General features: G+C 33.2%; 1 protein-coding gene across 1 annotated transcript; it reads right to left on the minus strand.

Annotated features, from left to right (window-relative positions):
* Positions 1-8,774, minus strand: LOC127734300 (techylectin-5A-like). The gene is made up of 5 exons (XM_052244127.1): positions 8,605-8,774; positions 3,978-4,117; positions 3,642-3,738; positions 3,034-3,204; positions 1-1,387 (listed from the first exon to the last, which is right to left on the minus strand). Exons 1-5 carry the CDS (start codon positions 8,669-8,671, stop codon positions 1,137-1,139), a joined length of 726 nt encoding a protein of 241 aa, XP_052100087.1. The 5' UTR covers positions 8,672-8,774; the 3' UTR covers positions 1-1,136.
* Between the last annotated feature and the right edge of the window lie 5,756 nt (positions 8,775-14,530).

Raw genomic sequence — 14,530 nt, forward strand, 5'->3', positions numbered from 1 at the left:
TAATAGTTCCTGTTACCAAAGAGTTAAGTATTTTATTACAGCAACAAAAACGTACATGGTTAATGCGGAAAAGTGTTTATGGAATACAGTTTTGAATGGTTCTTTAATAAAATACAATGAATATATTTTCTATCCTTAGTCAAATATAGATTTAATTTCCATTTGACAACAGAATATTTTCAAAACTAAATGGATAAGCTTTCAAATAATTCCAACCCTATTCATCCAACAAGGTGCCACACATTCTGAATGTTATATATGGTTTAAAAAAATTAACGATATCGATAGAAAATGTTCGAATATAATAGCAAGCTCTTGATCAATTAAAAAACCTTTGTAAGCACGCTCATATACCACACGCCCCCACATTGTCAATGGACAAACAAAATCTCACCAGATTCCTAAGTTCAAAGACTCATAACACTTCAACAATCAACTATTAAACATTTTCTTGTGGATATGCACATTACCATATTAAGTCCTCATTAACTACAAAGTTTCATGAAATGCTGTTGTGTGGTTTCAGAGGAGTTGCGATGACAAACTGTTGCAGTAGTATATTGAGGCCAATAAGTTTAAAGGGGCTTAACTCCTAGAAAAAAAATTGAATCATAATTTCCTGTCGATATGAACATCTACATAGTATGTCCTTATTATCTACAAAGTTTCATGAAATTCTGTTGTGTGGTTTCAGAGGATTTGCGATGACAAACTGTTGCAGTAGTATATTAAGGCCAATATGTTCAAAGGGGCATAACTCCTAGGAAAAAAATTGAATCATAATTTCCTGTCGATATGCACATCTACATAGTATGTCCTTATTATCTACAAAGTTTCATGAAATTCTGTTGCGTGGTTTCAGAGGAGTTGCGATGACAAGAACATGACTGACGGACGGACGGACAGACAGACGGACGGGTCAAAAACATTATACCCTTCGTAACTTCGTTGCGTTGGGTATAATAATTGTCTAAATAGGAGCAATAAAGATATTAAATTAATAATCTATAGTAAGATTTAAAAAAAAAATAAAGTTCTTTTTTAGGGGATTTATTAATAGGTGTGTGAATAATGTGCTTACACATACTTAATAAATAGTTTTGACTTTCTATTATTTCATTTCCAAAACAATGAATTTATTGCAATGGTCGTATCATCATTGTCGTTTCCTTCAGCGAGTAGTGGTAGCCTTTCCATACTTTCCAATTCACACCGTCAGCATAGGATGTATGATTTCCAGCATGGTAAATTCCGTTCAAGTTAGACGAATGACAATCTCCGTACCACCACCCGCTTTTATGATTTACAGCACAACTTCCTGAATAAACATCATTATCCTGATCTTTCGTACTAAACTTCTTACCACTGTGATAGCTAAAGGAGTCTCCTATTAATGGAATTTAATGAGAATAAAATAATTTATAATATTAATCTGTATCATTATTAAAGTTGAAAACATTGACAAATTGTGTTCACATTAATATTTGATAATAATAGCGTTTGTTTCAATTCTAGTTAACGCGTAATGTAAGATTGATATTTTTTTGTTATCAGTAAATGTAATTTCAGTATTAAAAATGAAAGATACCGTTATTTGTTAGATAACGGCATCAGTAATATAACGCTGTTCGAAATTCATAAATCGGTTGAGAAAAAAACAAATCCGGGTTACCAACTCAAACTGAGGGAAACATATCAAATATAAGAGGAGAACTACGACACAACAGAAACACAACATTAAAATGTAACACACACAGAAACGAACTATAATATAACAATGGCCATTTTCCTGACTTGGTACAGGACATTTTAAGAAAAAAATGGTGGGTTGAACCTGGTTTTATGGCTAGCCAAACCTCCCGCTTTTATGGCAATGTTAAATATAACATTAAAATGACAACATTACATGACAGGACTACAATACAAATAAATGGGAGAACATATAGGACAGAGAAACATACGAATAATAGCTAACAAAAGGTACTAGGTTTAAAATTTAATACGTAAGACGCGCGTTTTGTCCACACAAGACTAACCAGTGACGCTCAGATCAAAAAAGTTCAAAAGACAAAACAGGTACAAAGTTGAAGAGCATTGAGGACCAAAAGTTCAAAAAAGTTGTGCCAAATACGGCTAAGGTTATATGTCTGGGATAAGAAAATCCTTAGTATTTAGAATAATTCATACTTTAGCAAACAGTAAATTTATAAAAATGACTATATAATAGATATACATGATAACACCGAAGTGGTGACTAACTACAGAATAAAAACGGATACATAAAACAACATAAACCAGCACATAAAAATTCACAGCCGAGTTAGCCAAAGAGATCAACGCAAAAAAAGTGACGTCACATTTGAATTTCTGAAATTTCCCTAAAATAGGATAGAATTAGGATAGAATTCAGATTTGGTATAACATTTATTAATAACAACGAAAATTACAATACTAATTAATATAAAATGTGGTAGTAATAAGTTAATTAATAGTATTATCTAGCTATGTCGGTGTTTCTTCTAAATCAAACTGTAAACCAAATATATCGTATAAATTTAGTTGACCCAAACTAAAATCTAGAATTGATATACAGAAATGATAAATGCCAATTACAAGTTAAGAGCACAATGAAATAAATCACGATGGAACAAAATGTTGAGGAATAAAAAAAAAGTATTGTAATATATCTACGATTTGATCATTGAACATTAAATTTGAAAGTTTTAACAGAAAGACCAAATATAGTCTTCAACCTCATTTTTGATGTTTGGCGCAAGAGCCACCACCTCTTTGTCAATAATTACCATTCTTTATCAAACAATTATAGACTACATGTACCATAAAGTGAAATGTACAAAACATTGTTTTCAGCATATTTGTTAATTCATACATTTGTAGTTTTTCAAAGTTATTCGAAATATCATATAGGAATATTATGAATTAATATACAATGGGGGAGGGGGCTGAATAGAATAAAATCCAATATTTGGACAACATAATTTTGGAGGAGAAAAATATGTAAATATTGCTCACCGACATTTCCAGTGAAAGTAGATGCAGACAATGTCATCGTAAATTTAGAAGCTTCATCATCCACTTTAAAGTCGCTGTATCGAGCATATCCATTTTCATTTGCGAAAGTCTTCATTTTAACTAAGAGTTCATAATTTGCTTGGGATGTCAGGATATGGAGTTTGGCATTACCTTAAGAAGAGTTTCAAACTTCTTATAGTAATTTTGCATCAAAATCATTGGAACGAAGTACACTGAAGTTTTATATATTCATGGAAACTAAAGTTTAGGTGAGGTAATCAATATGTAATATAAATGCTATAAAATATTGATGTATATTGTCTTTGACAATTTCCAGCTTACAAGTAAAACAACTGTATTAAAACCTGGGATAAAACTCACCGAAGCAGAGTTTACTAAGGTAATTTTTTCTATTCTTTGTAAAACCTTTTACGTTTTTATGCTCTTAGATGTTTACTATTTTTTACCTTACAAACTTTGGTTTCGATGGTACCCGATAAGGGTTATTCCGGAAACACTTGTTATAAGATAAAAACTCGGTATAATTATAGGTTTTTCCAAATATTCGAATTATGTTCTGCGAAAGCATAACAAGGATGTGTTCCTACCAAGCCAATGTTCACCCTGAAGAGATCCGAACCCTGCTTTATAATCTCGCCAGCCTCTGTAAAAGTATTCTTCACCATTTACTCTACGTTGGAACACCTGAACAGTCAAATTATAAGACAAACTGTTAATATCTTTTTGTCACTCTAAGCAAAATGTCCAATCAGATACGCGCGCAGTATAATACACATTAAGGTTTATACAAATCTAATAAATAAAATTCAACATTACTCTTTATACATTGTTGTAACGTTACTTGATATTTGAGAATTTCTTTTCATTAATAAAATCACAGGAAATACTAAAAAAATGAAAATTAATGTAAAAATGATACTAACTGTCCAACCTCCGTCCACATTTTCCGAATCCATATCACAGTAAACATTAAAACCATCATGTCCTGATCCTTCAGGGTATATCTTATACACCCCACTTCCACGTTTGATATCAATGTCACCACAATCTAAAGGGCGATTATCTGAAATATAATGAATCATTCATCAGCGGATACCTTTTATCATAGAATGGTTGAACGCTACGTCAATAACAGATATCCTAGCAGCAGCAGTGACACTTCTAGGCTTGACCATCGTATATTACCATTTCCACAGTTAATCAACAACACCAGATACATTATAGTTTAAAATATTAAACAATAGAACAGACTGCTACACATACAGTTCTTTTCCCATTCACAGATGGTTTCTGGGACTCATTTCAACAAAACATAATCAGTGCTACCTCTTTGGATCCGATAAATCACTGATCCAAAGTCATTAAATTTAGGTATCTATTGAAGTATATATCTCCACGTTGAAACGATATTCCAGGGCTTGTATTTCCTATCAAGATTTCCTTGATAGAGGATTACTGCTCACAAGTAAGCTATTAAACCAGGAGTTTCAAGTGATGAAGTTGAAATCATCCCTTCGCTAATTTTACGGACACCATCACGTGTTGGTTGACCGTTATGGAATATTCGTTTTACAGATGACAACGGATATGTTACAATTATCGTAACTACAATCCCGTCCCCTTTTCCCCGAATGTGACTTACCGAATTAAACTTTCACCGAGTTTGTACTAACATGAGCAACACGACGGGTGCCACATGTGGAGCAGGATCTGCTTAACCTTCCGGAGCACCTGAGATCACCCCAGTTTTTGATGGGGTTCGTGTAGCATAGTCTTTAGTTTTCTATGTTGTGATTTGTATACTGCTGTTTGTCTGTTTGTCTTTTTTTTAAGTCATGGCGTTGTCAGTTTATTTTCACCTTATGAGTCTGTATGTCACTTTGGTATCTTTCGCCTCTATTCTAGATTAGTTTGTAAATATGTAAATCTGTTTTTATTTTATTTTCGCATACATAATTTTTTTTTTGATTCCACTTTTAAAATTGTTAATTGTCGTTAGCATCTGTTTGTGATATGCCGACGTATAGCCATCAATGTGCTGACAAATTGTTGTGTGGTGTAGATGTTTATGTCTAACACTAAAATACATAAATAAATATAGAACAGTTCAAATGTACGACGACCAAAGATAAAAGGTAAAAAGCACAATAACTTTAAAAAAAAACACAAAACTAAAAGGACGTAAAAGAAAGAGATAGTTTTGCAATTTCTATACCAAAAACGTTTTTGTCAAGGATTATTGACCACGCCTCTATAAAAACCTGATCATGTTATGTCCTGAATAGGACCTTTAAACAGAACCTTTTATTACAAGGAAGTGTCAAAACATTATTATCCGAAAAAAAAGTATTTATGTTAATACTTTTAATCAGCTATTCACACACTTATTTTTGATAAGGAAAACAGAAGAACAAAATAAATGATGGCGATTATAAAAAGCTTCATAGTACCTCCCTATATAGACCTATCAGTCCATCCTATCAACAGACACAGTACGATTCGTAGTATAGTTGAAACATCCTTTCCATTAAGGGTTAGTGTGCAAGAATAAAAATAATCTTTCTCCAAAACACTGAAGTAGCGTGTTTACAACTTGTTTCTAGCCTAATATTGAAGTTGGAACATAGTTAAGAGAACGGAAAAGACATTCACTTTTTAAATGCCGTCCACATATATCTTTTTCTGTTTTTCTCTGAACTACACTATGGGAAAAATGTGCCAGCATATACAATTCTTCTACGTTAATTTTTTTCAGTTTTGTGCTAAAATACATTATGTGGGTACGTTAAACCTGCGTCTTTAATTATATGCAAATCATGTGTCTAACCATATGTTTTGCACCTTAAAACACTTGTTTTTGCACGGAAGTCATGTCATTTGGTTTAACTGTGTAGTTAGGTACGATACAAGCTAATAAAACAATATATGTTCGGTTTTCTTTTTGTTTTTCTTATTTCTGTCTTTTCTTCTATCTTATTTCAACCAGTGAATTCTTTTTGCGTCTTTTATATAATGTTTGAATTTTATACACAAAAATGTTTTGCAAGTAAATCGATTGGAAGAACCTTTAATACTGCTTGAGTAAATGAATAAAAAATATCGCTTATAGTTTTCTTATAACTTTGATGCATCATTGACCTCATTTGTGTCATATATGAAAAATACAATGTTTAAAATGGAGATTTGTTTTAGATTTTGGTGGAATTTTGCGGTATTTCGAATATTTTTATGCGTATAATACACAAGCAGGATAACAGTAATCACCTGAAACTACCGAACAGCAAGACATACTACATCAACCACTAACAACAGACTTCCAAACAAAGTCAAACAACAACAAATACACATGGTCCAGATAACCTTTCTTGTACATGCACAAAATCTGATGAGGTTAGACCAGTTACCTGCGCAAAAATCTCCCCATTGCTTATCTAGACCATATGTCGTAAAATGATAACACACACTAGAAAATCTGCACAGTGCAGGTACCAACAGGATGACCATCATCATAAAAGTCAATTGAAATGGAAGGTATACGTGAGAGGTCAATAAGACCCTTAAATCACCAGACTATGCATCGGTAGGGTGATAAAGATTGATAAAATAGTAGAATGCAGGTAATATACTGAACTGTTTTTGTTCACTTGCGTTTCTAAAACACCTGTCTTTAGAATTTTGTTTTAAAATAATATGTTATATTGGTATAAAGATTTCCGTTTAAATAGATATAGATATAAAATGTATATGGACTACTAATAAATCTCCTTTACATACTTTTTAGTTTTGATTCATAACCTTATAAAAAATTGTGTTTACCATTGTTAATTTGTGTTTCTAGTGCTCTCTCCTTAGAAACGAAAATGACACATTAAAGTTTAAATGTTTACATGTACCTCCCTTGGATCATATAAGAACGATGTTTTTGATACCAAAGAACCCCCGTAGACAAACAGAAATATAAAGATATGTGACATTTATACTGAGGACCATAAATAAGAGGCAACAGTTTAAAAATCCATATTTAATATACCAAGATAAACAAACTGACTTAATTGTCTGAACTCTGAACGGAAGGGAGACCCGGTGCGTCGACAGGTCCAATTCCCTTGCTACTCATACATGTATAACACACTGCCAAGTGAATCAAGACAGAGTAACCACAACAATGATAACTAATCTTTGTCTGAAATACCCAAATACATGAACTGGAAAAAGCACCATTTTAACCATGTCTCCACCGAAACACTAGTTACTGGAAATATAAAAAATAATTGCTTCACAAATACACTATAGTTTCAAACATTGAATACCAGAACAGACTACTACAAATACAGTTCTTTTCCGCTTCACAGTTGTTTTGTTCACAATAGAATATGAATAAATGGACACCGGACTTCAACAGAAATCAATTCCAAAGAGTCTACAGACAAATAGAATTATAAAGATATAGTGACGATTATACTGAGGACCATAAATAAGAGGCAACAGTTTAAAACTCGATCAATACTAAATATACCAAGATAAAAAAAAAAAAGACTAAATTGCATGAACTCAAGACGGAGAGAGACCGGGTGCGTCGACAGGCTAAACTCTCTAGCTTGCGCATGCAACATCCTGCCAAGCGATTCAAGACAGAGCAGCCACAGCAATCATAGACCATCTTTGACTGAGAGAGTTGAAACTTTAGAATTAGTAAAATAACAAAATACATGAACTGGGAATTTACAGACAAAAAGCCCCATTTAAATCATGCCTTTATCGAAGCACTAGTTACTGGGAGGATATGAATTTCCCTATAAACGACACGTGTTTATACCGTCATCAGGTTCTTTCGATTAAAAAAAACCAAATGGTCTTAAATAGAGCGGCCAAATTCTGCAAAATTCAACTTTGCATAAGTGAGACGCAACCTTAGTTCTTGCACAATAACATATAATTTAAAACTGCAGACAAAATGCGTAATTGTGTAACAAGTCAATGTCGAAACATTTGTTAATTTGCGGGTGGTCCATTTGAGGATTGCAGTCTACTAGGGGCTATAAGGTTTCATTGGTCGAACAGATCTGTATTTACTCTAACTATTTATAAGGTATTTACATTTAAGGTACTCAGATTTTTAGAGAATAATGTTTCACACACACAGTTCTCGTTCATATTTTCTTACGAATATGTAATTGAAAATTCATAATATTATAAAATTGTTGAAATAATCCTACTTGTCGAATGTATTTCATAGAACAGATGAAATAGATGTATTATAATGTACATAAGCGCGCAGGAGATGTAAAAAAAAATCGAGATAAAGCGATGCGTAATAATCGTAGTAGAGAGAAGAAAAAGAGAAAAAAGCCTATCAATATCTGTGCCATTCCTATAGTTAGGAATAATTTTGTTCATAAAAATGAATACAGAAAGAGAATGTCCACTTTTAAAGCAAATTATAAAATTGGAGAAAAAAAGTGAAATTCGGATCCAAAATATGGTTTTCAAATGTTTACAAATCAATGGAGATAACAAGCTAATTTAAACTTAACAATCATTGATACTTACCGTCAACCGCATATACAATTAAATCTAATATACAGACGAATGCTACAAATATCGAAGTGAATGACATTTCAGTATGCTTATCTTATTCCTTTGCTTATCATACACCACACTAAATCAAGAAAATACGAAGTTAGAATAACCAATTGCGAAGTTTTAATGTAACGACGGAAAACATGTGATTAGTTTCCCTGTACCGGAAAAAATATTCATATTTTTTTCTTCTATTTATTGACATATCCCTGGTAATATCTATCATGTGACTTAAACTTGATTTCGGTTTTGTCCCAAGAACAAATCTGTCTTCTTTTCTTTTTCGCAAACTTGTCTGTTCGTTTTTAAAATGAATTGTTCTCATATCATGCATTCTCTATTTTGTTGACATTGTTCTTGCTCTCTTGATGTACGCATGTGAATCTTCGTCTAGTGATGCCCTGTGATGAAGAAAGAGAGATCTAAACATATTAAAAAAATAATATGTTTCCTGAGTCTAAGATACATGTTATTTTTTCATTGATCATGTATGCCAGTTCAGTAGTGTCTTATGTTTTACAGACAATTCTGTTATTGTAGAGGGATGACAGTTTACCGTACCATTGGAATCATCTTGTCTGTTTTTCATTTTCTTGAGAGGTGACATACTCGCAGATTTTCGCTTCCATCCAAAACGACTTTTCTCTCTCCAGTATATGATATTCAGCCACCGATTAAGTCAAGAAAGACTTTTACTCGTTGTCCGTTTTCAAATTGAACTCATGCAGTTACTTTTATCCTTAGATATCTAATTGAAATGTAGGTAGACCTCAACAGTAAGAACATGTTTGACCTCTCAGATTTTCTCTATTTAGTGATTGTCAAGATAATTGACAAAACTAGCATTTTACCCCTTTGCTTTATTTTTAGACATGTCGGCTATATTGGTTGGCAGGCGGAATCATCGGACACATTTTTAAACTAGATACCCAAATGATGGCTGAGGCCAAGTTTGGTTCTAATTTACTCAGTCGTTTCAGAGAAGATTTTTGTAAAAGTTAATGGGCGACGACGGACGACGACAACGAACGCCAAGTGATGATATTTGCTCACTTCACCCATTGGGTCAATGTAATTATAAGATTTGAAAATTGAAAAGATTACAAATATTATGCACAGCTAAATATGCATAGCTGGTGCTTTGGTGTATTAAGGATGTGTCACAAGGCTACAGTTACCCTTACCTATAAAGTATTGCAGAAAGCTACATTTGTGGATGCTTTTTTTCATCAGTCTATACTAAGCCTTACATAATACCTCACAGGTACAAAAACACATTACTACAAATAATCATAAAAATATTGATAAAATGTTTTCGAATAATACATTTTCTTGTTAGAAGACTAAATTATAATATTTGTCCTAATTCGCTCTGCTAAACATCATCATTTTGTCCATCCACTTTGTACCTATATACAATAGCCATGCAAAATCGATAAACTAGTATCCGTAGTATTGATAAATAATGTAAAAGTAGGGGAACAAAGATGGTATCAACAATTTCCATAATTTTAATATGTGTGCAATCTCCTTGCGAGGTTTCGGGGATCAGGATTGAAAACTGTAGTTGAATTTTATTTCACAAAATAAGCACCTAATTTTCCAAATGTCTAACAAACCAACAAAATATCAGAAATAACACTCATAACAGGTTTCATAAAGTCTTATCATAAAATTTTCATCAACATCAAGATTATTGATGAGAGGCCAGTCTGTAATTAATATCGTCAGATCATCACATGAAAGAACCATTTTGATTTATTATCATGCATGAAGCTCTTGAGGTTGAAAAATGTTAGAACTCTCCCGAGTTATTTCATTGTTTTAGTTCTATTTACAACATTACAGTAGGCGGAAGGGTGAGGAAAAGTTTTTTTACTAATTTTTAAAGAAATATTTTATTTACAAGTAAGACGCTAATTGCTGCATTTTTTAACGTATTCAGAACAACCACAATCACGGAGAGGAGTTGTTTCGGTTCAGTTTGATTATTCATAAACTGTATGTTTTATGTCAAAATATGTAGTTCAAATTCTGCTTGTTCTAAATCACTGGTTTAAATACTTGCCACTTGATTCCCTCAGGGACTGACAGTCTTCAAGCAGCATCACCAACCCAGTGAGTGGTTGTTATATCATCGCACAATGCCGATTCAAGTGCGCACTCCACATGTTTATAGGACCCCTTCATTAGAAACGTTCATGACAAAAGTTTGAGATGAAGTTTGATTCATGCCAAACTGTGATAAACACGACAAAATAAACTAAATGCACCTTTACGTTAAATATTTTATTGCAGTTGAATATAGTTATCATTGACATCTAAAAAATAGAAACTATCTTCTGGCAATCGTCTGCTGGGAAAATTATTTTTTTTAAATGCATTGATAAGAATTCGTAAATTTCAAATGAACATATGCATCTAAAATGTGTCTAAATGACAAAAGTCATCAAATATCATGAAATACTGCTCCTTTTAACTGAAGTAGAGATCATTTTAAGTTATTTATATCAGTGCTTTAGCTTCATAAAATACAAATATCACAATTGTGCATATAAACAATATTTAAGAACAATGATGAAGGGAATTATCTATGATATCTGGTTTAATCATTTCAATACATGCAGTATATATATGACCTTGAATTGAAATTATGCAGAAATGAAATTATAGTTTTATCCTGTATTTTGATTACACCATTCTCATAATATGCTTAATGTGTGCAGATTTTATAACTTTTTACAGGGCTCCTCCATAAATCGTGTAAAATCAATGCACACCAATCAATCAGTGAAATTGATAAATATCTAATGTTTGTAATATTTTAGTGCATCAGTTTTATTAATCAAAATTGAGAATGGAAATGGGGAATTAGCATAGACGAGAGACAATTGTGTATTCCATTTATATAAGCTCGTCTCTACATAGGATTTGTTGTGCTGTCGGGTTTCACATTAACGTCAATAATTCACCCTTTGAGGATTCACTCCTGGGGTGTATACTCAAAACCAACACCAAATCTTTGTTCATAATGTTCCTCGGTAAACAGTAGATAAGAACTAGCCATATAGAAAACCTTCTTCACTTTTAATCTGTTATTTACTACATTGGCGGTGGAAATAGGGGCACCTTTCAATGGTGACGACGAAGCAAAATTCAAAAAATCCTCATCCTTTCTTAATATCTGTTATATTTTCATGATACATTATCACAATAGTTTAATTCGCTTATAATTAATCCTGACAGTTAGGAATCTGTCAATAGTTTATTGTCATTCTAAGAAAACTGGCTGACACTTTTCAATTTAATGCATTTTTAGAGGAAGCGTTAAAAGACAGACTTGTTTGTGGACTGTATTCAAAAACCATCCAACGGAAATTTTCATCCGAAAGTGAACTTGATTTGAAAAAAGCGTGTGAGATTGCTGTTGGTATAGAAGCTGCGGAAAAAGAAGGCAACGAATTTCGAAATGAAGTATTAACTACCCATAAAGTGACAATGAGATCGTCAGAATGCTACAGCTGCAGAAAATCTGGACATAGTGCGGACAGTTGTTTCTATAAGAATTCAAGATGTCACAAGTGCAAAGAAATTGGGCATATAGTAGAAAATGCAGAAAAATGTATCAACAATTATTGGCATTTACGTAAGTAGAGGTAGCCCCGCATTTTTTTTAACTAATAATAAAGAATGGAAACGGAGAATGTATCAAAGAGACAACACTTCCACCAAATGTACAAAACAACCCAAGGCCATCAATGGGCCTTCAACACAGCGAGAAATCCCGCACCCAGAGACGGGCTTGAGAAGGCATCGAAACACTAATGTATACTAGATCGGGAAATTGAACGCCACTCTACACTTCGAAACATAGAGATGAACCAAAATTAAAAAAAAACATACAAGTCTAACAAAGGCTAGAGGTTCCTGACTTAGGACAGGCGTAAAAATGCGGTAAGGTTAAACATGTTTTGTGAGATCTCACTTGGTAAAAGAGAGGCGAAAGATACAAAAGGGACAATCAAACTCAAATGTGGGAACAAAGTGACAAAGCCATGGCACGAAATGAAAAACGACGTAAAAACAAACAGCAACACACAACACAAAATATAAAGATTAAAACTGAGCAACACGAAACCCACCGATTTTGACATTTGCTTTTTGTCACCTACATAACGATATTGTCAACAGCACAACAAAAATGTCCACAACATAATAAAGTAGTAGTTGACCGTTACAGTTAATATATTTATAATAAAATTGAGAATGGAAATGGGGAAATATGTCAAAGAGACAACAACCCGACCAAAGAGCAGACAACAGCCGAAGGCCACCAATGGGTCTTCAATGCAGCGAGAAAATCTCGTACCCGGAGGTGGTCCTCAGCTGGCCCCTAAATAAAATTGTGTGCTAGTTCAGTGAAAATGGACGTCACACTAAACTCTAAAACATATAAATGAACTAAAATTAAAAAAACATACTAGACTAACAAAGGTCAGAGGCTCCTGACTTGGGACAGGCACAAAAGTGCGGCGGGGTTAAACATGAAAGTATAACTACTCTTTTCTTGAAAATGACAGCGCCATATGAGACTTGTATAAACCGAATTGATACGTATGTTGAGCAATACGACGGGTACCACATGTGGAGCAGGATCTGCTTACCCTTCCGGAGCACATGAGATCACCCCGGTTTTTTGTGGGTTACGTGTACCTATTCCTTATTTTTCTTCTGCAAGTAGTAGAACTTACAAATCTACGTTGCAATATGCAGGACACCAAAATCTAAATAATGATACAACCGTATTTTTTTTACAGGTTAGCCGGACAAGAATATGGACGGATTTTGAAAATGACCCATATACCGCCTTACTTGCTAACCGGCTGCATAATAAGTTTTATTTAACGAGATAATGTATTCATAAATAGGTAAACGATAAATGTAGGTGACTATAGACAAAATGTGTCTTAGCAATGGCGGCCATGTTTTTCGTTGACGAGCACATCGGGTATGATTTCTCTCTCAATTCGTTCAGCAATTGCTTTGATTTAAAAATTGAATGCGCAGGTGACAGATGATGGATATAACACTCATGCATTTCCTAACTAAGGTGTGATAATAAAGAAATTTGAATATTTACCTTTAAAATATAATTCTTTGCCATGCTTCCAGGCAGGATAGAGTTGTACGCAAAATATACACTGAGACCACGTGGTTAAAATATCAAGCCCTGCCGACAGATTTCAGACCAAGTTGACGTTCAACAAGTGAATTTGCAATATTTTGAAATCAAGTTTATTTGTGAAAAGTACACTTAGTTAGATACAAACAATACAAATATACTTTCAGTAAGGTTAGAAACAACTCGACAAGTAGACATTATTAGCAAGGAAAGTGAACAAAAACAACACCACAAGATGAAAATATACATTTTGTTCACTTTGTTAATATAAACTTGTTCAGAAGAAGTTAACAAGTGCACTTCTAGAAAGTCGGGAAGTAAAGAAAATAACTCCACTTGTAAACAAAATGAAGTATACAAGTTTTATTGCAATGGAACTATCAGACTAGTTGTATGTTACAAGTGAACAAAGACCATGTACACAAGGCGAGTCTATTCTTTTTGTTCACCTTGTCAAAGTAAACATGTTCAGAAGAAGTTAACAAGTGCACTTTCGGAAAGTCGGAAAGTTTAAAAATAACTAAGCAAGTACACAAAATTAAGTTCACAAGGTGTGTTATAATGCAACTTTACAACTTATTTTGTCAACATGTTGAGCTGAGAACTGATCAACTCGTGACTATTATAGGCGTCCATACCGTAAAGTTAACTTCCATCTCATGAAACACTATTTTTGTTTACAATCGGAAAAGACTCATTCAGGAAAACGTCATT

This window comes from Mytilus californianus, unplaced genomic scaffold, assembly GCF_021869535.1.
Source record: "Mytilus californianus isolate M0D057914Y unplaced genomic scaffold, xbMytCali1.0.p SCAF_3, whole genome shotgun sequence".
Lineage (NCBI taxonomy): Eukaryota > Metazoa > Mollusca > Bivalvia > Mytilida > Mytilidae > Mytilus > Mytilus californianus.